Below are 14,732 nucleotides of genomic sequence, written 5' to 3' on the forward strand. Positions count from 1 at the left end.
ATAGATTACATGAGCATCAAAACAACTAGTTCCAATCCCAACAAATGAGAAATTAGCTATCCATTTCCATGGATAGCTTTACAATCATAAAAGAGAAGAAGAACGATGAAAAACCGAATACGTGACGGTTCCCCGGCGATGAAATCGGCTCTAAAGCCTTCTCCCAAGTCTCCTATACCTCCCTTGATGCTCTCCTTCGAGTTCTATCTTTCCCAAAGTTGTGGGTTTCAGTTCTGGTCCCATAAGTTCTCCTCTGTTATGATTTAAATTTTCCTTTTAAATTGCAAATCTGGCACGACCGCTCAGCCCCTTTTCTGGCCGCTCAGCGCCCTGTTACTTTAGGGATGGGTTTTCTTTAACCGCCTTGAAGACGCTCAGCCCCTTTCTTGGCCGCTCAGCCCTTTTCTGACAGGATAAAAGGAGCTCAGCTGGTTTTTAAAGGGCTCAGCTGGTTTTTAAAGGGCTCAGCTGATTTTTCCCAAACCTTCCAAAACTCTTTATCTTTTCACCAAATCTTCATCTCTTCACTAGATTCATGTCCCTACAACAACAATTGAGATTGGATCTCCATTTAAACACATTCTAATCAAAAGAGAGTCAATTTGCAAGATAATTTCCATAAATCACATAGACAAGTGCCTTAATAACAATGGAAAACTACGTAAAATTGGCACTTATCAGTAATTAAAACTTTGGAATTGAAAACACACAATTAATGTGAGGGGTATATATGGAAGAGTATAATAATTTTTGATATATTTTTGTTAAAGGTCTTATATTTAGGAACATGAAAAATTTAAAACTAGGTCTTATAATTAGGAACGGAGGGAGTATCATTATAAGTATATCAGATCATGTAGGCATCAGAACTGTTCTGGGAAGCCCCGGACGGACGGAGACGTACCGACCGCGGCCCCAACATAGTTAGGACGACCACCTACCAAGGTTACCCGGGGAAAGCCCCGATGGGACGACCGGGGTGGGGCGTCCGGGCCGCGTACCACAAGCGGGACGACATCCTCCCCTGATCCAGGTACCTGGACCCCACCACCTAGGGGTTGACCTAGGCCCACCACCCTACGGAACTAGGGTGGTTGCGGGGTGGGTCCCTAGGAATTCTAGGCCGTTAGATCACTGTTAACAACAGGAGGAGCAGAAGGATCCAACGGCCCCTAGTCCACCGGTACGGACCATGCATGACGTTGCATGGCTCCAACCCTAATACCCCAACGTGTATATAAAGGAGGCGACACATCCATTCTAAGGTATATAATTCTCTTCACTTCACCACTCACTTACTCGATTCCTCTACTCACTTTAGCATTGGAGTCCCTTGCACGAGCCCCTCCCGGGATCACCCAGCTCGTCAGCACCCCAGCTCTCCTTCCCTCTCTGCGCACCGGGTAGCTTGGTCACCCTAATCAAGAACCATGGTGCCTTGACTTAATAATAGGATTACATAACTAAGGAAATAAACCAGTTCTGTATAAGTAGTTATAAAAGCTTCAAATATATTGTTAAAGATACCAAGAAGTTTAAGATATGGTTTCCAATTGATATTTTACTTAAAAAGAATATCTTTTAATGGAAATAAAGAATTAAGAACAACTGAACAAGTGTTTGAAATAGTGAACTAAGGTTCAAGCAGCGTAATTCATTAAACACATGCAGCTAGAGTCAAGTAGTACAAGTTACTAGACCCACATCTCTGACTAAAATGTGAGTCTCTTCCATTATATTGTGTTCAACTAATCCATTCTTAACTACAAACTCACTTACATTTACAACAATTCAGTTGCCGAGTTAATGCTAAGAGGATATGATACTGTTTATTAGAGAACTTATGATGATTAAAACCATTACCTTTCTCTTTGGTCTCATTAATCTTAGATTCTCCACATCACCAATTACTATCTTTGTAGCTAGTAAATACTTCACATGTGAGAACCTTTGCATCTCTCCATAAATCTGGTGTATTCTCCATATAAACAACAATTTTCAGCAATTGTAGATGCTAGTGAATTCAAGATCCATTAATGCATGAAGCTGATGCATCTATCTCAGGCCTCATAACTAGGCCCCCAGCGCTAGAACACTACCATCAAGGAAATGAATCTTATTCTTCAAGATCATTTACCCTTTTACTTCTCAAAAATGCCTTCTACTTTTTTTCCCAGTTTTCATTATTAAGAAAAAAAGGAAAACATTATACAATTTACTGTTATCGCCATACCAGTCAAGTAGCTCAACAAACTTGGAAAGTTAAGACAAAACAACACTTCAAAAGTAGAGTGGGGGAATAGAAGATCAATTTTCACTATCTGAATCACTCCTATAGCGGTAAAATTTACACAACAGCACATACAATACCAAGCTCCCTCCACTAAACCAGGCCAAAAGCCAATAGTAATTGTCCAAGCGTGCTTCAACCATATCATCAGAGAACCAACTTGGTACCCCTTTTGAACTTGTGTACACCTCAACTAGTGTAATCAATAGTGCACTCACAAAGCTTCCAACCCCAAAAACACTAGTGTACAAGGCAATTCCCATTGTTCTCATTGTCTTTGGAACTTCACCATAAAAGAACTCCTGCATGCCAACAACTGTGAAGATATCTGAAATGCCAAGAAGAATGTACTGTGGCAGCAACCAGAAAATGCTTAGAGGCACTGTCTCTGATTGTAATCCTGCAATTCTCATTTCCCTACCAATATCAAGCCTTCTCATTTCAACTAGAGCTGCAATAACCATGGCTATAATTGAGAGAACCATTCCAATTCCCATCCTTTGCATTACGCTTATACCTTTGTCCTGACGAGTAATCATCTGAGCAATTGGTATAAAAATTCTGTCATATAATGGCATCAAAAGTATTATGGACATTGTTATTGCACTTTGGAGCGTGGCTGGTGGAATCTTGAAATCACCAATGTTCCTTTTCATAGTCATGCCTTGTTTTGTGAAAAATGTGGCTGGTTGCTGGAAAATCACTGCAAACATGAGAAGCATTGTCCATATGGGCAAAAGCCTCACCATAACCTTGGCTTGTTCCACCAGATGCATGCAAGTTTTAGAATTCTTATTCAAATCCTTAAGACTTTCTTGACAAAGGGGTCTCTCTTGAAGCCTATCATATGAAAAGAAAAGAAATAAATAAATATTCTGCTGTAAGTACTTCACTACTTTGCATAAGCCATACAGTAAGAAGAATTTTCTGTTTGTGAAAGTATAACTTACTCCAACTCCACGGTTTCGGACTTGTCATTTGGAAGGGTGATTTCACAATGGAAGCACTTCAAGGCAGATGCTTTTATAGCATGAAACATGTTCATGAAAGGCTTTTTTTCTTGAATGTCATCTTCATGTTCTTTATATAAATATATAGGGCTTCCACAGGTGAAGATGAAAATAGAAATAACCATTGAAATTGCAGGGATGGCAAAACCTAAAACCCAGCCAAAAGTGTCTTGGATGTAGGACATGACTGTAACACCCATTAGGCTTCCACTGCAAACTCCAAAATACCACCATTGGAAGAATAGAGTTTTCTTGTTGGAACTTTTATCATTTTTGTTACTAGGCAATTCTTCCTCGTCACCGAGTTGATCTGCTCCAAAGGCTTGCAGAGATGGGTTGTATCCACCTTGGCCTAATGAAACTAAATAGAGAGACAAAGAAAGAAAGGAAGAAGACATTGTTCTGTTTCTATGAGGCCATGACCTTGCCAGTGCTGTTGCTGTCAATGCCGAAAGTCCCTAAGAACAAAGCACAAAAGAAAATAAGGTTAACTTGCCAAGAAAGCGCTCAAAATTCAAATAGACTAATAGAATCACATATATGGTGCTACAGTAGCACTGCACAAGTGCATAAAAAGACCTCATACCAGTAATATGAAAATTTGCTCACTAAGCGCTTCATTGAGTATGTGTAGGAACTAGGAAGATACCAACACATATTAAACATTCTTATGGACATGAATCTACTTATTCTTTTTAGTGAATAAATTACCTTATCGACATGAATTTTTATCAGATCATATAGAGATCAAAATCATGGTGATTTGACTCTATAGTTGGAAAATAATATATATCAGATCATGCAGGCAACAGAATCATGGTTCCTTGACTTTATAATAGGCAAATAACTTCAGTTCATTTTACTATGGATTTTTTCCAATAATGATCTCCTTTTAGCATGTGATAATTTAGTGCTTAATTTAATAACTTTAAATAGAAGTATTTTTCTCAAAAGTAAAGACATGACTTTTTACTTTCAGATGGAGATCATAGCCTCATGTTAATAGTGCTGTGTAAGCTATGACAAGTTGACAACCTTCACTTGAATTACTTCCATGAAGCTGCATATCATTGATCCAATGTTTTCGTGCCATACAGTTTTATTCAGGAATTGGAATCTCTCAAGAGGTTTCTATTTCAAAGTAATGGTGGAAAATTCTCAAATATGAAAAATGAATAGAACAGAGGACATAAAAAATGATAACCATCTAAGTGAACACACAACAAAATTTTGCATGTGTACGGTGTACCAATTTCTGAGTTACTAGTTGGAAGGTGACATGAACAAAAAATTTCACATGTACCAATGTTTGAGTTAGTACTTGGATGGTAAATTGGATATCATTATCTACAACTAGTGGAAGGAGATGATGTTTAGACCCAAATATATCAAGTTCAGTGCCAAATATTGCTTGTTGCAGATTATAATGGATTATTCAAGCTAATGAATATACTCCTAAGATCCCATTGTTAAAGTTTGGTTTTGGATAGATATTCTTGTGGAGTGTAGAACCTGAATTGGGAAGTTAGAAAAACATGCGGCCCTATGGTCACATAGCAAAATACACATTATTAATTGAGATGGGCCATCCTAATTCTTTCAAAACCTTAAATTCCTGTAATTTTTTCCTGGCTGGGGGACCCTCTAATTGTTCCAAAAGACTCTAGATGATATTAGCCTCATATATATCCTTATATAAGAAGTGGTGATTATGACTCAGACTCCAACAACCTTAATGGATCCCCTAATAATTTTATATGATATATTATTATAAACAAAGTTGGCAGCTGAATTCCCATCAACATGTATGAGTCATGTCTAAATTCTGAAGTGGCCAACAAAGTTATTAGGAAAAGGAACCAAAAGAGGTGAGGTGAAATTCCAATATATAACTAGTATTTAACTTTGGATTCAAAATTGAAGTGACTCACCATTACATAGAGGAAAGATGAGGTCATTATGGTGGAATATTGGTGCCAATAGGCATCTGCAATGGGTGCCACTAGCAATGGCATTATTGAGGTGAACCCTACCCAACTATTAACCATCTTTGCTGCAGAGGAATTGCTTAAGCCCACAACATCAGTTAAGTAAGTCACCAAATTGGATGCCACCCCTTTGAATGCAAACCTTTCTATACCTGCAATGGCTGTCAAATTGCACCACAAACAAGTAAAAGTTAGTTTTTTTACCCCAAAATTAAATGGCATAATATAATATCAGAAGGGCAAGAAACATTAGATAATCTTGGTTAGATTATGACTCTGGCTATTCTATACTATCAAAACTCAGAAGATGCTAGAATGAGGCCTGCTTTCTTATCTTTTTTATTGAATTCAGCTCCAATTGGATTTTGATAGAAGCCCATTTGTGCTTAAGGGACTATTTTTTTCCTTTTCACATGTTCTCTTTAAAGATTCCTTGTTAGGAACCCAAGACTCAGAATTGAATTTCTCTTTACATCCTAACACAATTAGCATACACATACTTAGAATTTGACAAAAATTAATCATTCATGGAATTATTTTACTTCTTTTTCTCATCCAAATTCCAAGCATGCTTCACTACAACAACCATTGTGAAATTCATGTGCTAAAAATATGTTTACCTATGAGCAGAATGCATGACTTGCTGAGCCTCTTGGAAGCCATAACAGAAGAAATAACCAAATGCGCCTAGCTAGAAAATGAAGCAACCAACCAATCCAAACCTGCAACTCTGAAGTTTACTAAATGAGCCACAGGTTAGAGTGCATACAAAAATGCAAAGCAAAGTGGGTTCTGCTTCCTCATGATCATGTTTTGGCCCATTAATTCAATCAGCATCTCCAAGTAACTGTCAATTCACCAAACATGTACAATACAGCTTTTCTTCCCTGTTTGAGCTTTCAAGGCTTAACTCTTAATGGTTTTGAAGATTGTACAATACATATATAGCAGTGAAGGTTTGTCTTTAGCTCCTTAATGGGACACTAGACTTTCACTTTGCACACCAAAAAGCATTCCCAAAAAACGTTACTTGCTTTGCTTTGCTCTCCTTGATTACCACTGCTAACTTTGTCACAAGAAAAAAATGATCAAAAAAGTTAGAGCGCACTTTCAGTTTGAGAATTGGTTTTTATATGTATTTGCGTTACCAAGGTGTCAAGCCAATTGTACATAACACCCTTTGCTCTCGTAGGTTATGCCTCTTTAACACGTGACTGTCGCATGCTTGACACGTCCATTGCCAATGCTTGCTCCACGTATTCCAATGTTGGATATTGCTGCAATAATAATAACACGTTATACATTCACTTTTTGCGGATATCCTTTAGACATACGACTTTGTTGGAGGTTTTTAACCGTTAGCAAATGTTTCGGAGTTAAAAACTGCGATAAAAATGAATGTTTAACGGATATCGAGCATAAAGTGTATGATTATCTATCATTACTTTTGCTGCAAATATGATAATGTGAACTGTAAGGATGTCGACATTATGGCAATATGAGTGACTGGATTATTCGAAATGAAACAGAGAATCAAAATAGTACACTACCTACTCTAAACTGCATGCAGATCTAATGCATCAAGAGGCGATACACGAAGTGGTGTACAACTTTTTTGTTATGTTTTAGACTGTTATAAAAGAGAAAGCATGTAAAAGAAAAAAACTATAACGCATTCTAAAACTGTCACAAATATATATGTATTGCAGGTGTTTTCCACTATATAGCAGTTTACTAATATTTTCGTTAATGAATACAAAAACGGTAAGTAGAAAATCATTTGAATGTTGACATCTAAAATTAGTAGAGTAAAAAATGAAGAGATACATGATGAGTTGTGATGTGATTGAAATAAAGATGTGAAGGGGAAAATTGTGTATATAAAGTCTGTCTCTGTTGGGCATCTACGTACATATATATCACAGTTGTCATTAATGTTGTTAATGACAAAAATAAATGTTATAATTACATATTAATTACTTTTAGACAGTTGCGCAAGTCATAGACAAATTAGTTTTATTTATTAGTAATAAGTTTTTCTATTAGATTAGCTGTAATTAAATTTTGTATAACTTTACAAACTTGTGAATACTCCGGACAGGAGGAACTACTTAGCTACTATTTTTAGTGATTGCTTTCACTTGTGTCGTTCTTTAGATTTTGTGTCTGTTGTTTTTGTTCGCCGTTCAGGCAATGTTGTCGCAGACTTCTTGGCTAGGAATGCCGCATCATACGCCGGTTTGGTGTGGATTGAGGAGGTACCACATGAAGTCGATGTTTTTGTAACTGCAGACCTTTTGGCTTCTATGCCCCTATTTAATTGATAGCAGGTTCTTTTCAAAAAAAATGTTGCTGAAAATTAATTAATCTATTTTATGAATATGCTTCTTTCAAAAATCAACCTTTTTTACTTTTTAAGGTGAACTAAATTGGGTCTTTAAAAAAATCTTCAAATTTTATCGAGAATTTTTTTAGTCAAATTAAGTCATTTTATCTACGTGTCATCAAATTTTGAATTGTAAATTGGGATTCTAGTCGGTTGAGGGTGGCCCTACCATGATTTTTTTTCCATCAATTTTAACCCTTAAATTTAAATCATATTATATCATATCTCTTCCACCACTATCTTCTTCCTCTTTTACCTTCATCTTCTTCGTCCGTAACTCATGCACGCCCAGAAACACAATCTCCTTAATCTTTTTATCTTTCTCCTCCCACCCACTGCCATCCTCTTCCTAATTCTCTTCCCACTCAAATTCATCAAAGAAGAAAAAAACCTAGCCTTTTCCTTATTTTCAATTTTTTAAACAAGCTTTTATGTAGGGAGAATTTTACTGCGCTTAACAGTCTTATCCAATTCAAATTGTGATTGTAATTCAACAAATCAAATAAATATTAAACATTCAGAATATTATAATTAAATTTATGGTTTTGTTTTAACTCAAACATAACATTGAACGTTATTATCTTATCTCCTTTTGTTATGTTCTATTTCACTATGTTGTTTTGTACACTTCGACTTTACTATCAAATGCTACTATAGTAGACTAATTAAAAGGCTCCTTTGGTGGTCTCAAGATAGGATAAGAGCAGAATAAGATAAATGATTAAATAAGGACATGATATGATAAGAGTAGGATATACTCTTTCATATCCTGCATTTGAGGTGGACAGACTATTGATAGGATAAGGAACAAGATAGTGTTAACCTATCCTGCTGGCGTAACAAACAATATATTACAGCAGGATATGATTATTGTCTGCTTATCATGTCCACTAAACGGGCTCTAAACTTCTACTATGAATCTTACACACACACAATATATATATATAATTCTTTTATCAACTAAAATTTTCAGAGATTAATCTCTAGACCTTTCTCTCCTTAATTTTTTTTTTTTTGAAATATCCCTCCTTAATTCATATGCATCTATATGCATGCACCGGATTTGGCGGTTGAAAAAAATGAAATAAATATATTTTAAAAAGTTAAGTAAGAAATTATTATTCACTAACTAAAAATAATTAAGATTGTGATAATATATGATAGGTTATAAGTGTTATTTAAAACTTTAATCTCAAACTTTTTCAGTTGCAGGTATAATAGCTTGGATTGCTTGATATTTATCCTCTAAAATACTACTTTTTCCCATAAATGGAATGGAAACCTAATTTAAGCCTTTTCCATGTAAGAATGCATGCATGTCCTACCCGAAATAAATGTTTCAGGTCAAAGGAATCGGATTGATTCAAGATGGCTTTCTTTCATATTGTCCGTTAATTATATATCATGCATCATCATCTTTATTGTATGTTTAGCCATTTTTATGAGCCTAGTAAATAGCCTTTTTTCCAACAATAAAATTTTCCTTATAAAAATCAAGGGAAGTATTGCGTTGTGAGGTCAATGATATGCCATGATTACGCTGTTGAATGTTAAGATTGTGGCAAGCACGCAGTCACACACAATTTCCACAAGCAAGCACGGCATAAACAGATAGAGAGGGAGAGAGTATAAATAAACAGAAGAAGGAGAAAAAGATGATAGTTTTTTCCAAAGTGCCATTAGACAGACACAAGATAATCATCGTCATGCATCTGTTGTCCTGTTTTTTAATGCTGGTGCTTCACTGAGATGGATACCACTTTGATAAATTATCATGATCTACAAGCTTAAGCTAGCTGAGTGGGTAATTAGGATTAGGAATATGTATGTTTATAACATTTCTGCCACGTGTAAGCAGCAATGGGTTCATTGAATGGATTAGTGTGTTTAGATTTCTATTACATTCATGATTCATTTAAAAGATTTTCCAATTAATCTCCACATTTTCCTTTTTGGCTACCGGACCCCAATAACACTCCACTATCTCATGGTGTTTCTGGGGTCAAATTTGACTGTCACAACATCGTGAATGCTACTGTTGTTACTGCCCAGAAATTTCTCAGTTGACACACCGTTGCCAATATTATGAGTGTGCTTACGTGACTACATTTTTCTTTTTAGATAGTTGATGAAACCAATTTTTAATTTCACGGGCTAAGCATTAGAAGACTGATTAAATTTTTTTTTTATTCACAAAAATTATGGATCAAATCTCTAACTACTTAAGAAAGGTAGTGAGACACTTGGTTGTGCATGCTTACGCACAATGCACTATGCTCTAAAATTTTGTTAACTCCCATGGACCGTACCACTTGGTTGCCTTATTGTTGATATAATTTGAAAGGTGCAAATTGTAAACATCACGTGAAATCATATACTCTTGTACTTATTATCCTAATAATTCAAATAACTACTAAGCTTTCTATTTCATCCACGCTATCAGCACCCCTTTACATTTTTCTTTCTTTAGAGCAAATTATCTCAAGTGTTTCAACAATACACTTAAGTTCTAGTTTTGTACATATTGATTAATTGCATTCTACTAGCTAGTGTTTCTATCTAACCTCTTTCATGTCATGATCTCAACCCAATCACATGATAATCTGTAACTAACATTACGTAATAACATTCCATTGCGTCTTTCATTTCCACAAACTTTAAGGTGTACGTGTTTTCAAATCAAAATTAAAGAAAAAAAAAAAGCTGTAATATGGTCCTAACATTTTATTGAGCATACTGTGTGCACAAGCAATACTACTTTATTTCTCTGGTTGATCTATATCTAAGAGCAGTGTTATCCAAAAAGAAAAAAAAAGAAAGAAAGAAACAACACTATCAACAAGCAATTAAAATCATATTGTAGAACTGCAAACTATGTATATTTCGTGAGAGAATGAAATTGCTAAACCAAGCACGAAAACCATTAAGGACAATGGTATATGATGAGGTAATGAAAGCAGAGCCATGCTTATCATGTAAAGCAGAACAACAAGCATGGAGTGAGTAATGGGAAGGCTTTTGAGGACAGAAAGTGATGCAAAGTTTAGATTTTTATCAAATAATTGTGAAGGGCATTATCAAGATATGTTCATATATAAAGTGATTCTTAGCTAGACCAGCTTTAATTTCCACTATACAAGGAGGTTTTCAATTTGACATTTTTGGCTCAAACATTTAGATTCTTTTTAAAGGGGAGAGGAATCAGAATCTGTATAAACTGATTCTCCATCTTAATTTGTGCGAGTCATCTCAGCTTTGACCCTTAAACTTTTGGTCCACATGACTTATCGTTTTACATTATTAGCTCAGGAATTAAAGAAAACAGAGAATGAAAATGAAATCAAATTATGACCCTGTTTTGTTGTTTACAATAGTGTTACTCATATGACGGTCTTCATGTTGGGCAGTATATTATTTATAAGGTGTGGAAACATGGATATTGAAATCCTATGTAACATAAAAAAAAAAATTGTGTAACTCAGCAACTAAAGCAAGTAATGATGATTATTTTGAGTTAAAAGAGAATATTCTTACCTCTTGAGTTCTTGGAAGAGCACGCTCCTATTGAATCCACAAAATTAAGTTTGCATCAAAGTAGCTTTAGATTTTGACAAATCATGATCCCATTATATGCAACCGCATAGCAATTCTCAGGTTTCTGGTACAATTCAGAGTCATTAAATCTGAGGTATGCAACAGAGAATTTTGTTTTAACTTGATGGGATAAAAGTGTATTATTTGTGTTAACTGGAAGGGTGATTGTGATCAAGTGAGTTTTATATATAGTTCCTAAAATATCTCCGAGGAATGCTGTACTTAGTTGGAATAGTTCCAAGTTCAGAGATCTGATTTATCATGTAACCTCTTCTCTGATTTCAATTACCTTTTTTGTAGTTTGATTAGTGCTATACCATAAAGAAAAAGAATTGACAAAATTTGGAAATTCTTGTTGTCTAGTGTTTAATTGTTATTGCTTTTTTGTGCGAAGAAAAGAAGTGTCTTGGCTATCCTCATCAAATTGAACATGTAGTATATACCCCCTCCGTTCCAAAACTATTGTAGTTTTAGTTTTTTCACAAAGTTTAAGAGTTCATTAATTGATGTTATAATTTGACTGAAACACCTTTATTTAATATGAGTTATTTGAAAGAAAGAGAATGAAAATCATTGGTCAACTAATTGGTGAGAATTTTGATTGGTGGAAATAAGAGGTGGTGCTTGAGAGATACACTATTAAATGAGGCATGAATGGAAGAGAATGAGATAAAATGCTTTGGATATGTAAAACAACAATGATTTTGGAACAAAACAAAAAAAGTTAAAACTACAATAATTTTGGAACGGAGGGAGTAACTATTATATTGTCGGCATTATATTAATTATATTTGGACATAAGAAAGGGAACAAAAATTCATGGTGCATTCCTAGTATAAGGTCTGATACATGGTATAAAATCTAAAAAGATAAAAGTAGATAGAAATTATAAATATAGAGCATTTAGCATTTGGTCATACATTATATAACTTATCATATCATTTAAATTAATATAATTCTATGTTTTGTGAAATATATTGAATAATACTCCCTCCGTTCCAGAAAGTTTGTTGTTTTGGACATTCTTCCAATATTTCAAAATGTTTGTTGTTTTAGAAAGTCAATGCATTCTTTGCTAATTTTTTCCACATATACCCTCATTTAATACATTTCTATCACTTATCACCTTTCATATTAACCAACCACAACTCTTCTTTATTAATTACTATACATTCTTCTCTATATATCTAAGTATAATTTAATAGTTGCACATCATACTAGTAAAATTAAATAAGGGCAATCTAGTCAAATTATACTATCAATAATTGATTTCTTACTCTTTGTGTCACAACCTTAAACTACAAACTTTTTGGAACGGAGGGAGTAATAGATAGTATGATTATGAAGTTAGTGGGTAGTGAAGATAGTGATAGCGCCGGTTGTGGTGGAGACAACAATAGTGATGACAGTGATGGAGGGTGGTGGTTTTAACGTGTATGCAAAGTCAGCATAATGTTTTTTTACCAAGACATTCAAGAATTGGTCACCCATATTAGAAAATGAATTTTTAATTAAAATAAAAAGAATGCCATTACTTTTGAATATATTATATCACATGATTAGATGTCAATATAAAGAAGTTTCCCTTCATGCGATTTTGTTAGTCTTGGGACCTCCTTCGCATCTTAATATGTACGTTGTTTTGATTTGGAGTATCAGGGATATGTAGGCTCTGGGAGGTTCGCTTGGTTAATACCCTCGAAAAGTGAATGTGTTCGCGAGTTTCATGACCAAAGCTGGAGTCCAATGGTCTTCTAGTTTCCTTCTTATTCAAAATCCTCACCGAAACTTAAGCCTCTTCTTTTAGCGGAAGTTTTAGGAACTAGTTTTGCTTGGGTGTACTTTTTCCGTATTTTGCTTACTTTTCAACTTGTACCAAAATAAAAAATGGTTAAAAATGAGAAAGTAAAGAAAATTAGAGTGGAAATATATGAAAAGAATTTAATTTTTATGCACTGTGGATGTAAAGCTTTATTAGTCTAGCTAATATTTCAATAGTTTCATATCACATTAAACATTACATAATTTATTATTTTAATTCAATTTTATGAAGTGCCAGACAACCACTGAATGTTTGTCTTGTAATTACAGTAAAAGTGTATATACATTAAATCTATATAAAAATTATATATCTTAGGATATAAGTGGCTTTTTAAAACTCTACATTAACTTATAATCTTGTTGGCATATTAATATATTAATTTGTTTTAGTGTCTTTAGCTCACTAGTATATAAGTTCATGAACTTATTTACACATATATTTGATGATTTGCTCAAATGTTTTAGTATAGAACATCTCTTTAAATTATATTATCTGGTCAAATTAGACTTTCCAAAAGGTAAGACCAGACTCAAAAATAAAATAAAAAATCTATTATTATAGGTAACAAACCAGACTTAGATCTCTTACATTTTCTTTTATTTTGAACATCTAACCGAAAGCATGTGATGTTTGGGGTCTGTTTGGTAGTCAAAATAAGCACAATGTAATCATATCTTGTTGTAATTTATTGTATGTTATACCGGCGGGATAGGCAAACACAATCATATCATTTAGTTTATCATGTGTAAAAGTTAGGCTAAAAAACATTTTTGGCCCCTGATGTTTTAAGTTTGTGCAAATTCTGCCCCTATCTATTTTGTCGATGTTTCTACCCCTCATGTTTTTAAACAGTGCACCATCTACTCCTCACGGAGGAGGGGTAGACGGTGCACTGTTTGAAAACATGAGGGGTAGACGATGCACTGTTTGAAAACATGAGGGGTAGAAACATCGACAAAAATAGAGTAGGGGCAGAATTTGCACAAACTTGAAACATCAGGGGCCAAAAGTGCTTTTTAGCCTAAAAGTTATCATGAGGCAAGAGTTGAGTTAAAACCTATCGTGATACAATATGATTACAATTTTCTATTGTTTTTCAATATCCTAACCCAAGTTAAATTATTTATGCATTTATATTTTTTATAAACTATAATAATATTAATTAATAAATATAATATTTTAATATTAGTAATATACTAATTTTATCACTTGTTATTGCTAAGCTAAAATTATATAATCACTTATAAATTTAAATATTATATGTTTTTATTCAAATAGAAATGTGATTCACTTTTTATTATTTATATCATATTTATCATTATCCAGTCAAACCTCAAACACATGATAAGAGTATATCCTGCTCTTATCATATTTTATTATCATTTAACTTTTATCTTATTTTACTCTTATCTTATCCTGACCAATAAACAGATCTTGAACCTGAATAATAATTAATTGATAAATTCATGGGTTCAATTTTCATATTAACAGGCTAATACTGATAAGTTCATGGGTTTGGGCTGAGCCTAAATAAATCCATATCATAATGGGCCAAATTTAACAATATATCTTGCTCAAGTGAATAAAAAAAAAACTAAAACAGGGGAATTTAGCATAGCATATACTATAGGTATCTATCTGA

The 14,732-nt window shown here is 34.1% G+C and overlaps 1 protein-coding gene across 1 annotated transcript; it reads right to left on the reverse strand.

Moving 5' to 3' along the window:
• Nucleotides 1-2,287: 2,287 nt before the first annotated feature.
• On the reverse strand, nucleotides 2,288-6,366 carry LOC130739291 (protein NRT1/ PTR FAMILY 5.8). The gene is made up of 4 exons (XM_057591544.1): nucleotides 5,909-6,366; nucleotides 5,232-5,449; nucleotides 3,241-3,758; nucleotides 2,288-3,130 (listed from the first exon to the last, which is right to left on the reverse strand). The coding sequence occupies exons 1-4, from the start codon at nucleotides 5,949-5,951 to the stop codon at nucleotides 2,308-2,310; spliced, it is 1,602 nt and encodes a 533-aa protein (XP_057447527.1). The 5' UTR covers nucleotides 5,952-6,366; the 3' UTR covers nucleotides 2,288-2,307.
• Nucleotides 6,367-14,732: the final 8,366 nt, after the last annotated feature.

The sequence above is a fragment of the Lotus japonicus genome, chromosome 2 (assembly GCF_012489685.1).
Source record: "Lotus japonicus ecotype B-129 chromosome 2, LjGifu_v1.2".
Classification (NCBI taxonomy): domain Eukaryota; kingdom Viridiplantae; phylum Streptophyta; class Magnoliopsida; order Fabales; family Fabaceae; genus Lotus; species Lotus japonicus.

Excerpts from the sequence above, each read along its gene's own strand:
- LOC130739291 (XM_057591544.1), bottom strand. The coding sequence starts at position 5,951 with ATGGCTTCCAAGAGGCTCAGCAAGTCATGCATTCTGCTCATAG. Across the intron at positions 3,759-5,231 it reads CATCTTTCCTCTATGTAATG|GGACTTTCGGCATTGACAGC; the intron begins GTGAGTCACTTC and ends CTTTGTTCTTAG. Across the intron at positions 3,131-3,240 it reads TCCGAAACCGTGGAGTTGGA|GCTTCAAGAGAGACCCCTTT; the intron begins GTAAGTTATACT and ends TTCATATGATAG.